This window comes from Anolis carolinensis, chromosome 3 (assembly GCF_035594765.1).
Source record: "Anolis carolinensis isolate JA03-04 chromosome 3, rAnoCar3.1.pri, whole genome shotgun sequence".
Lineage (NCBI taxonomy): Eukaryota > Metazoa > Chordata > Lepidosauria > Squamata > Dactyloidae > Anolis > Anolis carolinensis.
This window is the reverse complement of record NC_085843.1, coordinates 126,786,361-126,802,718: the sequence shown is the minus strand read 5'-3', so window position 1 is coordinate 126,802,718 and position 16,358 is coordinate 126,786,361. Positions and strand designations below refer to the sequence as shown.

The window sequence follows — 16,358 nt, the reverse complement described above, 5'->3', positions numbered from 1 at the left end:
AATAATATAATATATTGTATGTACATACAGCTGCTCTGAGTCCCCTTCGGGGTGAGAAGGGTGGGATATAAATGTAGTAAATAAATAAATAATTTTAGACTTAGGCTCGGCCAAAGTCTGACATGACTTGAAGGCACACAACAACAACAACAACAATCCTAATTAACTTGACTATCTCATTGGCCAGTAGCAGGCCCACACTTTCCATTGAAATCCTAATAGGTTTATGTTGGTTAAAATTGTTTTCATTTTTAAATATTGTATTCTTTCGTTGTTGTTGTTGTTGCACTACAAATAAGACATGTGCAGTATGCATAGGAATTTGTATTTTTTTTCAAATGATAATTCGGCCCCTTAACAGTCTGAGGGATTGTGGACCGGCCCTCTGCTTAAAAAGTTTGAGGACCCCTGTTCTAGATAAAAGGCAGGATAGCAGTTTAAATTAAACACTAAATTGACACTTCCCTGTGCCTATTCTGCTGCCTCAGATCTGTGGCGCAACCCCCTATATAGGTTTCCTTTTTCCTGCCTCTATCTACAACTTGCCTTGTATGTGATGCTTCCTCAGCATACTGATCTTTTCACGCTTATATTTGGGATAGCTGAGGATGCAGTTTCCCAAGCATGTAATTTGTGGTAGCCATTTGTGCTGATCTGTACAATTTTCACTTAATATCCTGGAAATTGTTCAGTCTCATAATAAAAGTTTGCCTTGGGCATATTTAACAAGTGAAGGGACATTTCATTGACTGTTAGATACTTTTAAGTTTGAATTCAGGGTTGTCTTCTGCTTTCAAATGCCATATAGGCAGGGCTGTCATCAGTATACTTTCTGTAGAGAATCAACTTGCAAATCCAGTTCTCCCACATGCATCAGGGTGAGGAAAAAAAGATCAATCTCAAATCTGTCCCTGAGAGAGCTGTGGGTTTTTTTTTCTGGTACCATTAGAATTTTAAGATATTGAGGGCTTGCAGTGATTAAGGTGTGTAATCTCTTATCAGGAATGGGACATGTTACTTTGACTGGTAATCTAAGTACCCCAGTGGCCAAAAAAACAAAACAAAACAAAACACAAAACCTCAACAGATTTTCTGGGATAATATTTTTTCAAGTATTTTTTTCAATTATTTTTTTCAATTATACACATGTATAAGTCAACCTCATGTATACATTGAGGGCAGGTTTTAGGCAAAAATATGGCATAGAAGGAACATACTTAGGAAGAACTGAAGAGAAGGAGATAATCTGTTTAATTGAAGGGCTACAAGGGGAGGGGAGAGGAAAATTGCATTGCTGAACTTAAGATGTCTACATCTATACAGATACTGATAGGAAAAAATATAGGTAGAGAAAAAAAGAATGAGAATGAGGCCTGGAAAAAAAGGAGTAGAAGAGCAAGAAAAGCAACCTGCCTATATAAGGGACCAAGGGCGAAAGTAGTGACAAGAGGCAAGAAGTGCATCCCATTTCTCTTTCATGCCCTATCCAGAGAAAGAAAGGCAGTCCTCCCATCTTTCCTCCTTCCTTGCTTTCTTTTCAGCAGCAACTTGGGGAAACTTTAGGAATTCAACACACCCAGCATTTTGGACACTGAAGGTGGAACAGGGAGACAGCAGCCATTTTTAATAGGGACATTGTTCAACCTTCAAATCTCTAGAGGCTTGCAGAGAGACTGCCAAACCTCTAGGGACTTATACAGTAATGTGCAATTATTCTTTACTCATTATAAACCTAGTTTCAGAGGAGTTGATGGTCACACACTCCTCAGTATACTTAAACAACTGGGTAAAGACCTAAAAACAACCACATAAGTAATGCAATTTCTTGCATGGAACTTGTCTCTTGTGTCATATTACTTGTGTGTGAAAGAGTCCTCATCTGATCTTTTAAATTCATACCCAACTATATATAGCCACAAAAATTGATGCATGTGAAGCCTATATTTGCTTTTAAGTACATTTGTGACCTTACAAGGGATTTGAATGATGAGAAAGAAAGCTTCTTCTAATATTGAATTTCTATTTTTCTGCTCATAAGAGTGCGTGGACTGGCATCCTGATTACCAGCTTTTATGCTCACTGTTTATCCGTTACAATTTGAACCATTTTTATGCTTAGTCTGTCTCAGCTTATGGTAACAAAACATATAATTCCATGAACACTGTAAAATATGACATGTGCAGTGATGAAATACTAATGGCATATATTCATAAAACTAGAGTGTATAGCGAAGACCATGTTGAATCCTGCTTGCCATTCATGCATTTTGACAGTGATCTAGATTTAGCAGCTTCAGGCAGAATGAAAACAAAATGGCTTACTGAGACCCTAGAGAGCCAGCACACATAGCCAAAGGGCAGCTTTCAGTTTGACAGACTACCAGTTGTAAATGCCTACTACAGCACAGTTAACAGCTGAAGCTCTTGGAAAGCACAAAGAACACTTTGCCATATTGTATAAACTTTTGTACACAATTTTGAACCAAAGCAACAGAAATAAGTTAAACCAATCTGCTGTTTTTTGTGTGTGTGTAGGTTATATTTTACAGTTATGGCATAAAGATACACATTTAGTGTTGTGTTCAAAAGAAATGATGGAATGAGCAGTAACTGAACATCAGAGCATGTGTCATGGTTGTGAAGGGGATGTAGTCCCCTTCCCAGCCATTCCCATTCCACAGTGAGTGACCACCAACCTTGTCTTTCATGATATGTTACCGTGAAATGGAAAGAATGACTTGGCTCCATCAGAAGGAACATTTTTGTGGGAATCTAATAATGACTGTAAGATGCACTCCAACACATTGTAAGTTATCTCCAATAGCTGACAGTCATCTTGATATCAGACGCTTCCATAGTAAGAATGTGTAGAATAAAAGAAAAATGCACTTTTATGTACCCTCTCAACTCTTTCATTTCCTTATTTCTTTCTTCCCAGTGGCCGAACTCAAAAACAGGTTCTTGACTATGTTAAAGAAGGAGGACACAAGAAAGTGCAGTTTGAAAGGTTAGAGTGACATTATAATTTTAACCATTCTGCTTGTTTGCTTCTAGAAGTTTTCTTATATCATAGGTATGCTTATTCAGCTCTCAGCCAATGACAGCTACAGGGTAATGGGGCGAAATTTTGTTTCCATGGTCTTTAAAAGGAAAGCAACAAGGTATACAGAGAAAGACATGGCATTTTATAGTCCTCCTTGGCCAGCCACTACTTCGTCTTCCAATTAGACACTAAAATGTTTAAATAGTTGGGAAATGTTATTGTTATTATTGTATTTACTTGCTAATTAATTATATTGCCCTTTATTCTGTCTGTTGCCTTATATCACTATTTCACTGCTAACCAAATAGCATATTGCTAGCTCCTTGCTGCTGTCTCATTTACAACTGAGTTATGCCAAGGCTTCCCCTAGGAATATTTACATCCCTAGAAACCTATTTAGATTGCTTCTATGATTGCGAAAATTCAGCAAATCAGAGCATTATTTGGGCACTAGCAAACCAGGAAGTCAGGACATGTCCCACAGCACAATCTTCTAATGTCATGTCCATTATATAGACACATGTGCACATATGTACATACCAAATATTCAGAAGAGAAGGCTGAGAGGAGACATGATAGCCATGTACAAATACGTGAAGGGAAGTCATAGGGAGGAGGGAGCAAGCTTGTTTTCTGCTGCCCTGCAGACTAGGACACGGAACAATGGCTTCAAACTACAGGAAAGGAGATTCCACCTGAACATCAGTAAGAACTTCCTCACTGTGAGGGCTGTTCGACAGTGGAACTCTCTCCCCCGGACAGTGGTGGAGGCTCCTTCTTTGGAGGCTTTTAAGCAGAGGCTGGATGGCCATCTGTCGGGGGTGCTTTGAATGCGATTTCCTGCTTCTTAGCAGGGGGTTGGACTGGATGGCCCTTGTGGTCTCTTCCAACTCTACTATTCTATGATTCTATGATTCTATGTATGACTGTCTGCAGAAGGGAGGATCAACTTACACATGTCCATCTCCTATAAGTGTAAATGGCTAGAACTGGAGAAGGTCTACATAACTTGTTCACTATTTGGAAATCACAGTCTTACTTATTTTAATTTTGACCCCTGACTACTTCCAATTTATACAGGCCTGCTGCAAAAATTATATGACACATCTTGCAGGAAGTAGAGTGTGCTCAGTTATTATTCTGGCTTGCTGCCGTCTTCCTACCTTTGTCCCACTTTACTTTTTGTCTCACTGACCAGCGGTCCTGGACAGTCTGTAGAAAGCCTCCCCAACCCTGCACCGAATGCTGCCCTGCCCCTGATTTGCTGTTTGACAGCCTTTCATGCTGCTGCCTCTGCTGCTACTGCAGATTTTTTAAAGGAGGATCAGAAGCAGTAGCAAATGAAAGAGTGAGAAGGAAGCCAGCTGAGAGCAAGAGGCAGCCATCAAGAGTGGAGTGAAGAAACGAGATGGAAAGAATAATTTTGTGTCGTGAACGTGAAGCAGCGACAGTGGAGAAGAGAAGCAATGGAGAGCCACCACCTCACACTCCTGGCACGTGGGGCTTCTTTCTGTCTCCTCATCTCTTCGCTCTACTCTTGATGGCTGCCTCTTGCTCCCCTTTCCTTTCTCTCAGGCACCACTTCTCCTGATCCTCTTTTTAAAAAAATACCTGTGAATCTAGGATGCCATCTATTCTAAGACATGCCAATGTTGTTGCCAATTGTACGCCGCCCTGAGTCCCTCCGGGTGAGAAGGGCGGGATAGAAATATTTGAAATAAATAAATAAATAAATAAATGCCCCTTTTTTAGTCTCGATTTGGGGGCGGGAGGAGGGCATTTTAAAATTGTTTCTTGCTCCTTTTTCTCTCCCCTTCCCCACCCCACAAAGAAATCCACACACATACTTTTCAATTTGTCTCAACTTACTTAATGACAATTTTTATTTCCTTTAAAAATGAACCAAGAGGGACAGCAAATTTATCCCACTAATTGGCACAATGGATGAGTGAAAGCAAAGTGTCTTTAGCAAAGGAAGGCTGGATGCCAGTGTGCTCTTGCCAAATCTCTTTCCAAACCCATCTGAGACAGGGCGAGTTCAATGTTTTTGCTAAACTTTATAATGAATCTAGCAACAGGTTTGTGTTTTGAGTCGTTTTTGGAATCACAGGATCACTTCTGCAGCAAATATTTTCCTTCTATGAGAGTTTATATAACACATGTTTTTACTGAAGTATCACATAACTAACTATATTGAGTAAGAAGAAATCTGTTTTGAGGATGAAGTCTTCTTGGGACTTTTTTTTTGTTTAGATACACTACTGGTTTGTTAACGGAGAAGAAGAAGAGAAGGATGGCATAGGTTGTGTGTGTGTGTGTGTTTTACGTTTTTGTAATTTGAGTGTGCTTTTTTCTTTCTTCCCTCAGGAAACACAGCAAGATCCATTCTGTTAGGAGCCTGACAGCAAAGCATTCAGAACAGCATTCAGAGGTGCCAAAACAAGTCCGTTCTCTTTTATGCTTTTGCAAGCAAAAGGTCCTATAGTCCCTTTTGTCTTTGTTCAATGATTTGTACAATAACTCATGACCAAATGAATAGAACACTGCAACTTTAAGCAGTCCTGTCTTTTCCTCTGGTTTGGAATGAATATAAAGTGCAAAGATTAGAAAAATATTTAATTTAGGGAATCCCAACAAATAAAATATTTTAAAAGTGTGTCTAGGATATTTATATTGATGAATTAAATAAATTGTGCACAGATATATATGTATATAAATATTTGTGAGAGCCAGAGTAATGTAGTGGTTTAAGTGTTGGATGAGGAACCTGGAGGCCAGAGTTCAAACCCCTGCTCAGCCATCGAAACCTATTAAGTGGTCTTGGGTAAGCCACACTCTTAGCTGCCAAACCTCCCCTAAAGAAATCTGGGGTTGCCATAATCCAGAAAACGACTTGAAAATATACAACAGCAATATATAGCTGCATAATTTTGAGAGTCTGATGGACATTCGATTTCACCCCGTTACCAATTTAATTAGTTTTCACAAATTAAATTGGTAACAGCAAAGGTGGTAAATAGAAGACAGTAGAAGGCCAGAGGCTTCCTGGATTGAACATAGCATAATGATCCATGTAAGAAATCCATTCTGTTTTTTGAGAACTTGAAGAAAGCAAATCCAAAATTGTTTGTTTTCTTCTCAACAGCTGCAAGGACTAGAAATAGTACAGATTGTACCCTTGAGGAGGACAATAAAACTCAGGAAGGCCAGCCTGCTAACAATTTGTAGTATAGACCTCCTTTAGGGGGCAGTTAGATCTGTTTCCTAGAAGTGGTTCAGTAGTAGAGAATGAGATTTCTTGATTAAATTCCAGCTTTCTCTTGGTGAAAATCAAAACATCTTACTGAAACAATAACGGCTCTTGTAAGTATTTTGGTAAAAACATTTTAATTCGGAATTGGGTTTTTCCTCAAGATGAGTTAACTGATATGTAGTTATTTTAAACATAATTAACCACATAGCAACCAGTTCAACTCTATGATATGAATTCTTTAGGCATGTTTTACCATGATAATTACTTTGCTGTTGCAAGCCCAGTAGATTTTTTCCACTCATTTGTCTAGTCTGCATATTTCATTATTCTGTCAATTTTGCAATCGCTCACATGCAACTAAATGATCTAACAACCTCCTTTGATTATGAACCAGAGTCTAGAGAACCTGTAACCCTCAAATCCATTGTTGACATGATGGTGAAATGTACGCAAACTTGGTTTCATGCATACAGTTATTAAAATATTGTATAAAATTATCTTTAGGATATGTGTATAAAGTGTACATGAAGCATGAATGAATTTCATTTTTAGATTTGGGTCCCATCTATAGATGTTTTACTCTCTCTCATACACACATACACATACACAAATACATGTAGTCCAAAAAAAAAACCAAAATCTGAAATCCAAAATACTTCTTGTATTGAGCATTTTTCTTTCTCTTCAAAGTCCCTAGGAACATCATTTTCTTTTGAACTAGGATGCAGCCCCTGTTCTATTTAAGATTTTAAAAACCTATTTTTGAAACGCATACTTTTTGGAGTCTAAAATAGACTTGGGAACTGAATAGCATTTTCTTTTTGGCAATTCGTTCAGCCCCCGGAGGGTCCCCAGACAAAATTTGGCCTAAAGACATATGGAACATTCATCTGCTCCTGTCTTTACTGGAGATGCTAGGGTCCAAATGTGGGACCTTCCTCTTTGTGCAACTGCAATACAGTGACTTATGCCTTGCTAATTTTCTTTCTCATAAGGATATGCCAGAGAAAGTTAATTTTCATGGAATCATAGCTTCTTCTATGGGTTTCCATTTTCTGTAGATTTGGAAGTTTTATTGTAGTCCTATCAAAGTTGATAGCTCCTTATTCACAACAGATTTGTGAAGTACTTGATGCTAGGATTGGTGCTGATTTTTCTCCATTTACCTCCTAGCTCACATCTAATCTCTTCCTTTTGTCTTCCTTTCTCTTCCCAGAGCTGTGATTTTACGTATGGAGATGGTGTTGATTCCCCAGTGGCAAAAAACTGCCAGCAGGGAAAAGAGTTGAAAGTGTCAGTTGAAGATGGTGGACAAGCCACAACTCCTTCCTTGAAAAAGAGCCCTAAAGAAAGCAAGCGGCTTGATGGGGCTGCAGTGGCAGCTATGGAGGAGGAAGAGGAGGTCGTAAAGGACAGATCACAACAGAGTAGATCACAGACGCAGCAACCAAGCACAGGTCCTGCATCCCGAGCTGCTTGTGGCAGTAGTACTTCAATTCCTTTCATTGACTGCAGTGATGTAGATAGCGAGTATGACCTCCTCAGATGGCAAATAACACGGTCAAATTCCCAAACAAATGACAATTATGAGGGTGATTCGACCAGTGGTGCCTATATTGATTATAGAGGTGAAAATCATAATAGACATAGACATGGGGATTCTTCCCTCTCCTCTATAAAGGCATCCTACCATGTCACGGAAAACTATAATGATGACAGCCCTACTAGTATGTCCTTCTATGTGGGTGAAAGTCCCAGGATCCCACGGCACAGCACTCTGGTTGATGAAATGTTTCGGGGTCCAGATACCCGTAGTCCTTTAGCCACTCCCTTGTCTTGCAATAGCAGAGGGTCCAGTCCCAACATGAGTATTGGTAGAGCAGGTTCTCAGAGCTATACAACTGAAAATGGGCATGAGTGCAGGGCTCGGACTGAGGAGCATTATAGTCCTTCATTCAGCTGCCATGGTTACAGCAAGTGTTCACCAGTCTCGCAAAGGTCGCCACATCTACAGCATATGTTTCCAAATATGTGCAATCGATCTGAAACAGATCCTTTTATCTTGAGCCAGGTGTCTTCAAGTCAAGACTGTAGATCAGATAGATATTATGAAGGAAGAATGGCTAAAATGGTTACTTCTGAAGGCAAAGGTATGGCAAATGGTGTGCCAGCTGCTAACCAGTCAAAGCAAAGTCCAGTTATTCAGTCCTTGTATGCTAGGGGCATGATGGATCATATGTCCACCATCCAAATGATGGAAGGGTCTACGAGTAGTGGGACAGAATCTAGTGACTCAGAGACTGAGATAGTCAACCCTTTCAACCACCCTCTTGTGTTTGGAAATCCCGTAGTGCTGAATTCATCTCCTGTGTCTAGGAAGAAGTATGCATTTGGCAGCGCTCAGCTAGATGAGGTGGAGGATATGTCTTTGGGTCTCAGTGAGGAAGATGGTCTTCATGTCTTCAGTTGCTGAGAAACCTGAACAACACTTCCAGGAATATGCCTGGCTGATTAAATAATCTATTAGAAGAATGTTAAATAAGTTACCCTATTAAAAATAGATAAGGCTCTGTTGCTAAGGATGGTTGTAGTGGTAACAATAGTTTGCTGTGAAATCTAATAATAACAAGTAGATTTTGAAAGACAGGAGTTCTGATTCTTGATCTAAATAGCTTTTGTTAGTATGAAAAAACATACCTTTGTTGTATGTTACATATTTAATAAAGTTTAAGTGAGATTGTTGAAGAGAGAAATGACTTGCGGTGCAATCTTCTCATTGGTACTTAGAAGGAACTCCCATTGTTTTCAGTGGGATTTACTCCCAAGTTTGTGTGTTTACGATTGCGGTCTCTGTCAATCTCAAAGCAACATGATTTGAGATTATGGTACACATGTGGTACACATGCTTTTTTCTCCTTTGAAAGGAGAGCTTGCTATTCAGTGCCTCAATTTAGAATTAAAAGTTTACTCTGCAATCAAAATGCAAAAAAAGATATAAAATATCACATCTAAGCAAATCCTGGGTTTTTGAAAAAATATTAATGGGATCTCTTTTTCAAGAATGAATGCTATGTTTTGTTTTTTGACATCACCACTTATTTATACAATGCTAGTATTAGAATGCAGTTTCATCCGATGGGCTGAAAAGTTTTCTCCCTGTTTGGACATGTTAGAGAGAAAGAGAGAGAGAGAGAACATGGAAAACATGATTAAAATAATAATGGGAAGGAGATGGAATCAACTCTTTGAAAAGTTATTCAGTAGAAATGTTTCTGCATTAAATATATGTAACTATAACTTACAGAGGTTTCCTACAAGGTGATTTTTTAGTATCATGCATCTTATTTGCATGCTTTCTTTTCTGATATTATTTAGCATTAATAATGATTGTTTTTCCAAATAAGTACTCCAATCCAGCAAGGGAGGATGTGTTTATAGAAGCATAAATACCTATGTTTATGCTTGGAAAACAAAAAACATATGACAATGGGGGCACTCACCTGGTAGAGAGGGCAGCAGGTTGGCGTGTTTAAGCCACCTCCACCCCAGCCTACAGCTTGTTGCCATTACTACTGAGATCATAAAATGGCTTTGTGTACCCAGATCCATCCAGCTATTACATGCTTATCCATCTGGGGCAGATAGTCTGCCAAGGTAGAGAATAGTCAGATCAGAAGTTTCATTTAAAAGTCAAATAAATGTAGTGGATTAGTTATGAACAATCGTGCACAGGCAGTAAATTATATATTTACTTTTTAAACTGTCTTACCACTGTAACAGGTAGACATGAGTACTCAAAAGAGTGCCTCAGAATGAAATAACCATGAGCAGACTTTAGCTGAACCAGTTGATGTAATCATGCCTTTATTCACTTGGAAGCATACAAACTGTTCCATGACATTTAGATTGATCAGTTATATAGTTTGGTGTTTGCTGTTGTGTGCTTTAAAGTCACTTCTGACGTAGGGCAAACTTGAGGTGACCCTATCACAGGGTTTTCTACATAGTATTTGTTCAGAGAGGATTTGTCTTTCCCTCCATTTGAAGCTAAGATTGTGATTTAGCCAAGGTCATCCAATGGTTTTCCATAGTTGAGCAGGGATTCAAACCCTGATCTCCAGAGCCATATTCCAACATTCAACCCAGGACACCACTCTGGATCCTAATTTTAGATTTTTATAGAACAAATGAGATTGGTATTTATAATTTATTGTAATGCCTGGAATCACAATATGTTGTGAGGTAAACACTATGAAAAGCATAAGTCAACTGGTGATTTGAAAATACACACACACATATTTGAGTGTACAGATTTTTGGATCAAATTTACCTATAATTGTAAAGCACTATTCCTGAAGAGTTTTCTTCCTTTAACCAGTACATCACAAATATTTACTATTACATAATCAAACATATCTCTGTAACCATAAGGGGTAGATGTTTATTTCACAAAAGCTGAGAATTTCAGACTTTTCAAAAAATGCAATGGAATTAGGCACTTTAAAAAAATCTTTCCTATATGCTGCACATCCCTTCAGGATAATTATATATACTTTGCAAGATTTAACTTGCTCAAATCTAACTTGGTCTCTTCTCTATTCTGCCAGTCCACCTATATTAATGTGTACTTGCATATGGACATAAACACAGTTACAATATCTGATTGCAGAGAGTAGACAAAAAATTAAGTTTTCAATTATTTCAAAATTGCTAGATAACATCATAGACAAATAGATTAAAAAGGAGTTTTAATTTCATATCATGCTGACAAAGTGGTCGACATTTTGTTTTTAGAATAATATGTTCAATCATTGCCTTTACCATCTGGATATTTAATTTAAATTGCAGCTAAATAGAAACACAGTTGAGAAAGTGTAGATAAAATGTACATAATGTGTCAATTATGGGCATATGTGCTGATATCTGGTTGGCATAGTAGAAATAATGTGTTGATAAGGTACAGCCTTAGCTTGTTAGATGGTTCATGTAAATTCCAGTTGCTTCAGTGGTTATTCGTGCAATTTCAAGTAGATAATGTAGTGATTTTCTTCTTCATTAAAAGCATTTGATTTTATCATGGTTAGAAGTGGCCATTGGCCTGTGAAATGTTTATATAGTTGCCAGTGTGGGCTGAAGGGAGAATGTGCATGATTATGGGTAATTCTGCACATTCAGTAAACTGCAGATAAATGAGCAGCGTAATGAATGAGGTTGAGCATGTTGCCAGATTTCTGGGCCTGGTTGGCAAACAACATGAGGGACTGTCAGCTTAAATAGAGTATTTCATACATTATCTATTCACTATGCATATTTCCCACTTGGGAACAATGCACAATCACTAGTTAGCCTGCAGAATGTAATGTATACCTATTGTATACAATATGGTCAATACTGTATATATATTGACTGGATATTGTGCACAGTTCCCTGTATGTGGTTGAAAGAGAATACGTGCAGATTCTCCATTCAAGTGTATGTGTACAGTTATTGTTTATGTACATTATCTCTTTAAATGCCATGAAATCCAACATAGGTTTATATAGTACGTTCACCCCACCCTACTCCAACTCTGCTCACTAAGGCTTCTTAAAATCCTTTGTTGAACGTCAGTTAAGTTAAGATTGATCAATTCTTTTGAAACCTATATATTTCTCTGAGGTTGCTCACATATCAATTGGGATCTAGATGGGCACCTTTATTGCACCCTTTTATATCTTGTTTTTGACAACATGGGAGGAATTGCTGTTTTCATGTATGAATGTCAGCACAAGTATGCAGTCAATTTTGGGTTTAGTGGTTGGGAAGCTGATGCATGTAGCAAATTGTCATACTTGGCTGTGGCGAGAAGCATTTGCCTTTTCATCATGCCCATGTTTACATACAGTTGCCATCACATTAAACATTACAGTCTGCACAAAACTATGAACTATATCAACTGAAGCACTTCAGATCCCTAATCAGATCTTACTTACAAATATGAAAGTGACAGCCTAGTGAGAGGTAAAAATTTCTGTATTTAATTCATAACTGTGTTGTGTCTTGGATTCGGTTTAATGACTAAGGGTCAGAGAAAGGGAACTTTTGGTGATAGACCAATCCAAAACTTGAGGGCCACTTTAACATCCCTGAGAGTAAGAAGGAAAGGAAAAGTGTGTGAGTCATTGGGATATTATAGGGTTAGAACTGATTCACAAATAAACCTCAGAGCGAGGTGCATGTTCTGTATTTGTACAGAGAAGACACTTCAGATGTCCTTTCAGATGAGACCAAGGAAGAGAAAGAAAGTTCATGTAGCTCACAATACTTTTCTTACTACCTCAGTGGAGGGTAGAAATTGACTTTTGGTCGAGTGTTTTCTCTTTGAGTGTCTAACACAAATAAGCAGTGCGATGCCTAGACAAAGTTATACCATACATGTTAATGTCCTCATCAAGGGGGGACTTGGTGTGTGCATATCTGATACTTCAGTTTAGCCAGGCACTATTAGCCTTTTAGAACATTTGGACTAGAACACTCTTAATGTCATCATCAACCATACTCCCTGGGCCTCTGGGTCTTCTATACTTGTAAAATATTTTCTTTTTTTAAATGTAGTATTGCTTTGAAATCTCCTTTTAAAATCAGTGCAATACCATGGGGAGATGCCAGACTTTGTTGGAGGTAAGAAATAAAAATATCTAATTCTATGCAAGAGCGTGTGTTTTCCACATGCAACAGTGGCATATTAAGTGACCAGAAAGACCCCTGAAAATCCACATTTATTCTATTTGCTTTTGCAGTATGAAACAAAATATTAGCAAAAGTTAAGGATAACTGTAGTGTTTTAAAAAAAAACCAATGTGTTCTCTTTTTTCTGTCTCCCCCTCCCCCCCAATCCAGATTGGTAATCTCATCCCTTTCTAATCCCACTGATGAAAAAAGATGCTTCAGAGAAAAAGCTATGTTTTGTGCTATTTCAGTTAATGCAATTTTAAAGCCTTATTTTTTTTCTAACATGAAGAATTCAATTTCTCTTGTTGGAAATACATAGAAAAGAGCAGTGATGGCTGATATTTTCCATGGCAGAGGGACAGTGGATCTTCTCTGGAGTTTAGATGCAGACTTTGAAGGAGCTTTCCCTGGTGCTAAATTTATTGTGGAGGAGAAGATTCAGCACTCTAGACAGCTCCTTTAAAGGCAGGCTACAACCCAGAGTCTTATATACCTGGAAGCCACTGCTATAGAAGAGAGCACTTAGGGACAAAAGCAGAAGTTCTCTTCTATCTGTGCATGGCTATCAGGAAACAGTATTTCAATGCAACTTGCTGCTGTGGTACTTGCAGCAAAAGGTTTGGTTTTTGATATCTCTCATATATTAGGCCCTTTAATCCTTGATTTAGAAAGAATAACACTTGCTTTTTTGTGAGATAGTGCAAGCTATCTCATTATTTTCCCCATTCTGAAATGTGTTTTGATATTGACATGAATCAGATTGTATATGAGCTTCATCTATCCTACCTGTATATCTACCATCCATCTTCTCACCCCTCCTTTTCTGATGCATATTACATTTTGGAAATCTGAATCTTAAAAAATTAGACCAATTCAAAAATCACTGGGATCTTCATTCTCATTCTTGTCATTTGTTTAACAATATTATAAAAAATTCTTTTTAATCTCACTATATGCACTGTTTTGGCAGCATGTACTTCTGACGGAGAAAGAAACCCTTTTATTCTCCACTGTTCTGTCTTTCTACTTAAAGCATGGTGTATCTTCTGCTCCTTGCATTGTTTGCCACACTGCTCCAGTGTCCCATTTAGAGGAGGAAACAATAAATTAGGAGTGGAAAGCTCTTCCTATTGCTGTGTCCTACATTCTCTTAAAACATTCCTTTATTATTATGTTTAATTGATGGCTAACTACTGCAAAGACTCAACTTTGCAAATCTTAAAAACAGGAGCAAATGTGGAAATGTTGTTTGGCAAAAGAAGTTTCTTTTGACAGAAACAATGAATTCCATGGTGATGATGCACAATTCCACATTCCTTCACTTTCCAATGAAGGAAACACTTAGAACAATTGACTCTATTACAAAATCATTTTAAGCATGATCATTGCCAGTGTTGAGGAGATGTTAGGCCAAAATGGACAATAGCTGAGACATGAATTTGCCTACAAATTGGGCTCTTGGTCCAGGATGTATAGCCTATTTAGTTTTGATTAGTATGCGTAACCTTTCCAATTCATATTGTTCGAGGGAAATGTATTCACGCTACTCTTTTTCTTTCCATTCCTTTTTGTTTTGTTTTTAGTAATGGAAAGAACAAAGATAGGAAAGAGCAACACCCTCATCTTCCCCAATCCCGATCTTTCTGTTACAACCTTTGTAATATCCTCTCTTTTTCCAACAAAAAGTATACCTTTCTTGTCTCATTGCTGCAGTTACTGTCCCAGCTTTGTACTTGCCATGGTTTAATGCTATTCTGTATCACTTCAGCATGGACTTTGTACCCAAGAAGACAGGTTCCTGGCCACTAAACCTAACGCTGAATTTGGAGTATTGTTTGTAAGCATGTCAAGCCAAAATTATTGACTGATCAATGTATGCATGACATCAATTTTGTTTTGCTTTTTATTATTATCTGTACTGAAGGCTTTTGATCCTCTCTAACTGGTATCTTGCTGTAAAACTTTTCCTTTCTTACTTGTGCTGTCCCACTGTTGGCTGAAATGTTTCATCCGAGGAGAAGCAGACATACGCATTCATTGGAATAATGCTTAATGTTCACAAATCACTCACGGTCACCTCTATCATAGTACTCATTTCAAGCCTTAAGGATCCAAGGCCCCTTCCACACAGCTGTATAAACTCCCACATTATCTGCTTTTAACTGGGTTATATGGTAACGTGGACTCAGATAACCCAGTTCAGTGCAGATGTTGGGGATTTTCTGCCTTGATATTCTGGGCTATGTGACTGTGTGGAGGAGCCCCAAGCAAAGCTTTCTTCATCCTTCTTTTTCTCAGAATGAATATTGCTCCCCTTTGCTGGAACTGTGCCATTTAAAGAGAGATCACCTTTTATGGTTACAGATAGGGGTGTTCATTTAAAAAATGATTGCATTCAAATATCCTTTGATTGTCCAAACTTTACTAAAGGGATGTTGTGTGATTGTACTTCCTTGGAAGTAGTAAGAAAGGAAGCAAAAGTGAATTGAGCTATCTGTCAGTCACATTCTCCCATAATGTGTGGACCTCATGAAAGTGGAAAGTTGCCACATTTTCCAGAGGGGGGGGGGACAGACAAAAAGGAGTCTTATAAAAAGAGGCTCTGTGAAGAAATAATTCAGAGAATTTATGTCTTAACTACAATCATCAAGGTAACTTTCATCAGTATTTTGGCCATTTTCCAATGCTAGTTTTGCATCTCCATTTTTTCTGAAACATTCTTAGTGAATCTGTCTGCATTCCATATTTCTTTGGATGTGTTACCTTGTTTCAACATTTTAAATGGCTTTTTCTTAAAAGGTTAAAAATAGCTATGGTAGTGAATCACTGTTTTTAAAATGAAGGACAGCTGCCGAAAGTTGGATTTTGTTCATCCCTTCTAGTACTGGCATTTCAAAATTCTGATTTAAGAAAAATCAATTTTATTTAAGAAAATAACAAGAATGCTACTTTACTTTTGGGTTTGATCACAAATTGGTGTGCTTGTTGGCAGTCAAATTTACTTTTAATTTTAATTGTGTGAGAAATGTGGAATGCATTGATTTTCTTTGGAGGAATTTGTATTTCCGACTCTGGTGCATACAAAGTGCAATTTAAAATAACAGGAATTTAAATATTTATAAGGTCCAGAGTAGCAGAATCTAAGAATGTTTAAGAATATCCCAGATCAATTGACATTATGTAAATGCTTAGTTACAGAAGCATAAAGTGTAATCTTAACCTTACTGGAAACCTTTTTCATAAATGAGCTCAGAGGTTTTTTTTTAGGGATTAGTTATACATGTCATATAGTTATGGATTCGTTATATAATTCTGTTTTATTAGCTGGTCATCAAACACATTTCTGGGAGTA

The 16,358-nt window shown here is 37.8% G+C and overlaps 1 protein-coding gene across 5 annotated transcripts in view; it reads left to right on the top strand.

Annotated features, from left to right (window-relative positions):
- Positions 1–16,358, top strand: part of farp1 (FERM, ARH/RhoGEF and pleckstrin domain protein 1) — a 240,549-nt gene that overhangs the window by 171,182 nt on the left and 53,009 nt on the right. For 3 of the 5 annotated variants that reach the window (XM_008106936.3, XM_003218697.4, XM_016992293.2), the window contains exons 11-13: positions 2,938–3,006; positions 5,410–5,485; positions 7,512–7,752. In XM_008106936.3, coding sequence (XP_008105143.1) covers positions 2,938–3,006; positions 5,410–5,485; positions 7,512–7,752 — 386 coding nt within the window. The remainder of the gene's footprint in view (positions 1–2,937; positions 3,007–5,409; positions 5,486–7,511; positions 7,753–16,358) is intronic. The other 2 variants (XM_016992295.2, XM_062975494.1) reach the window with 1 other exon arrangement.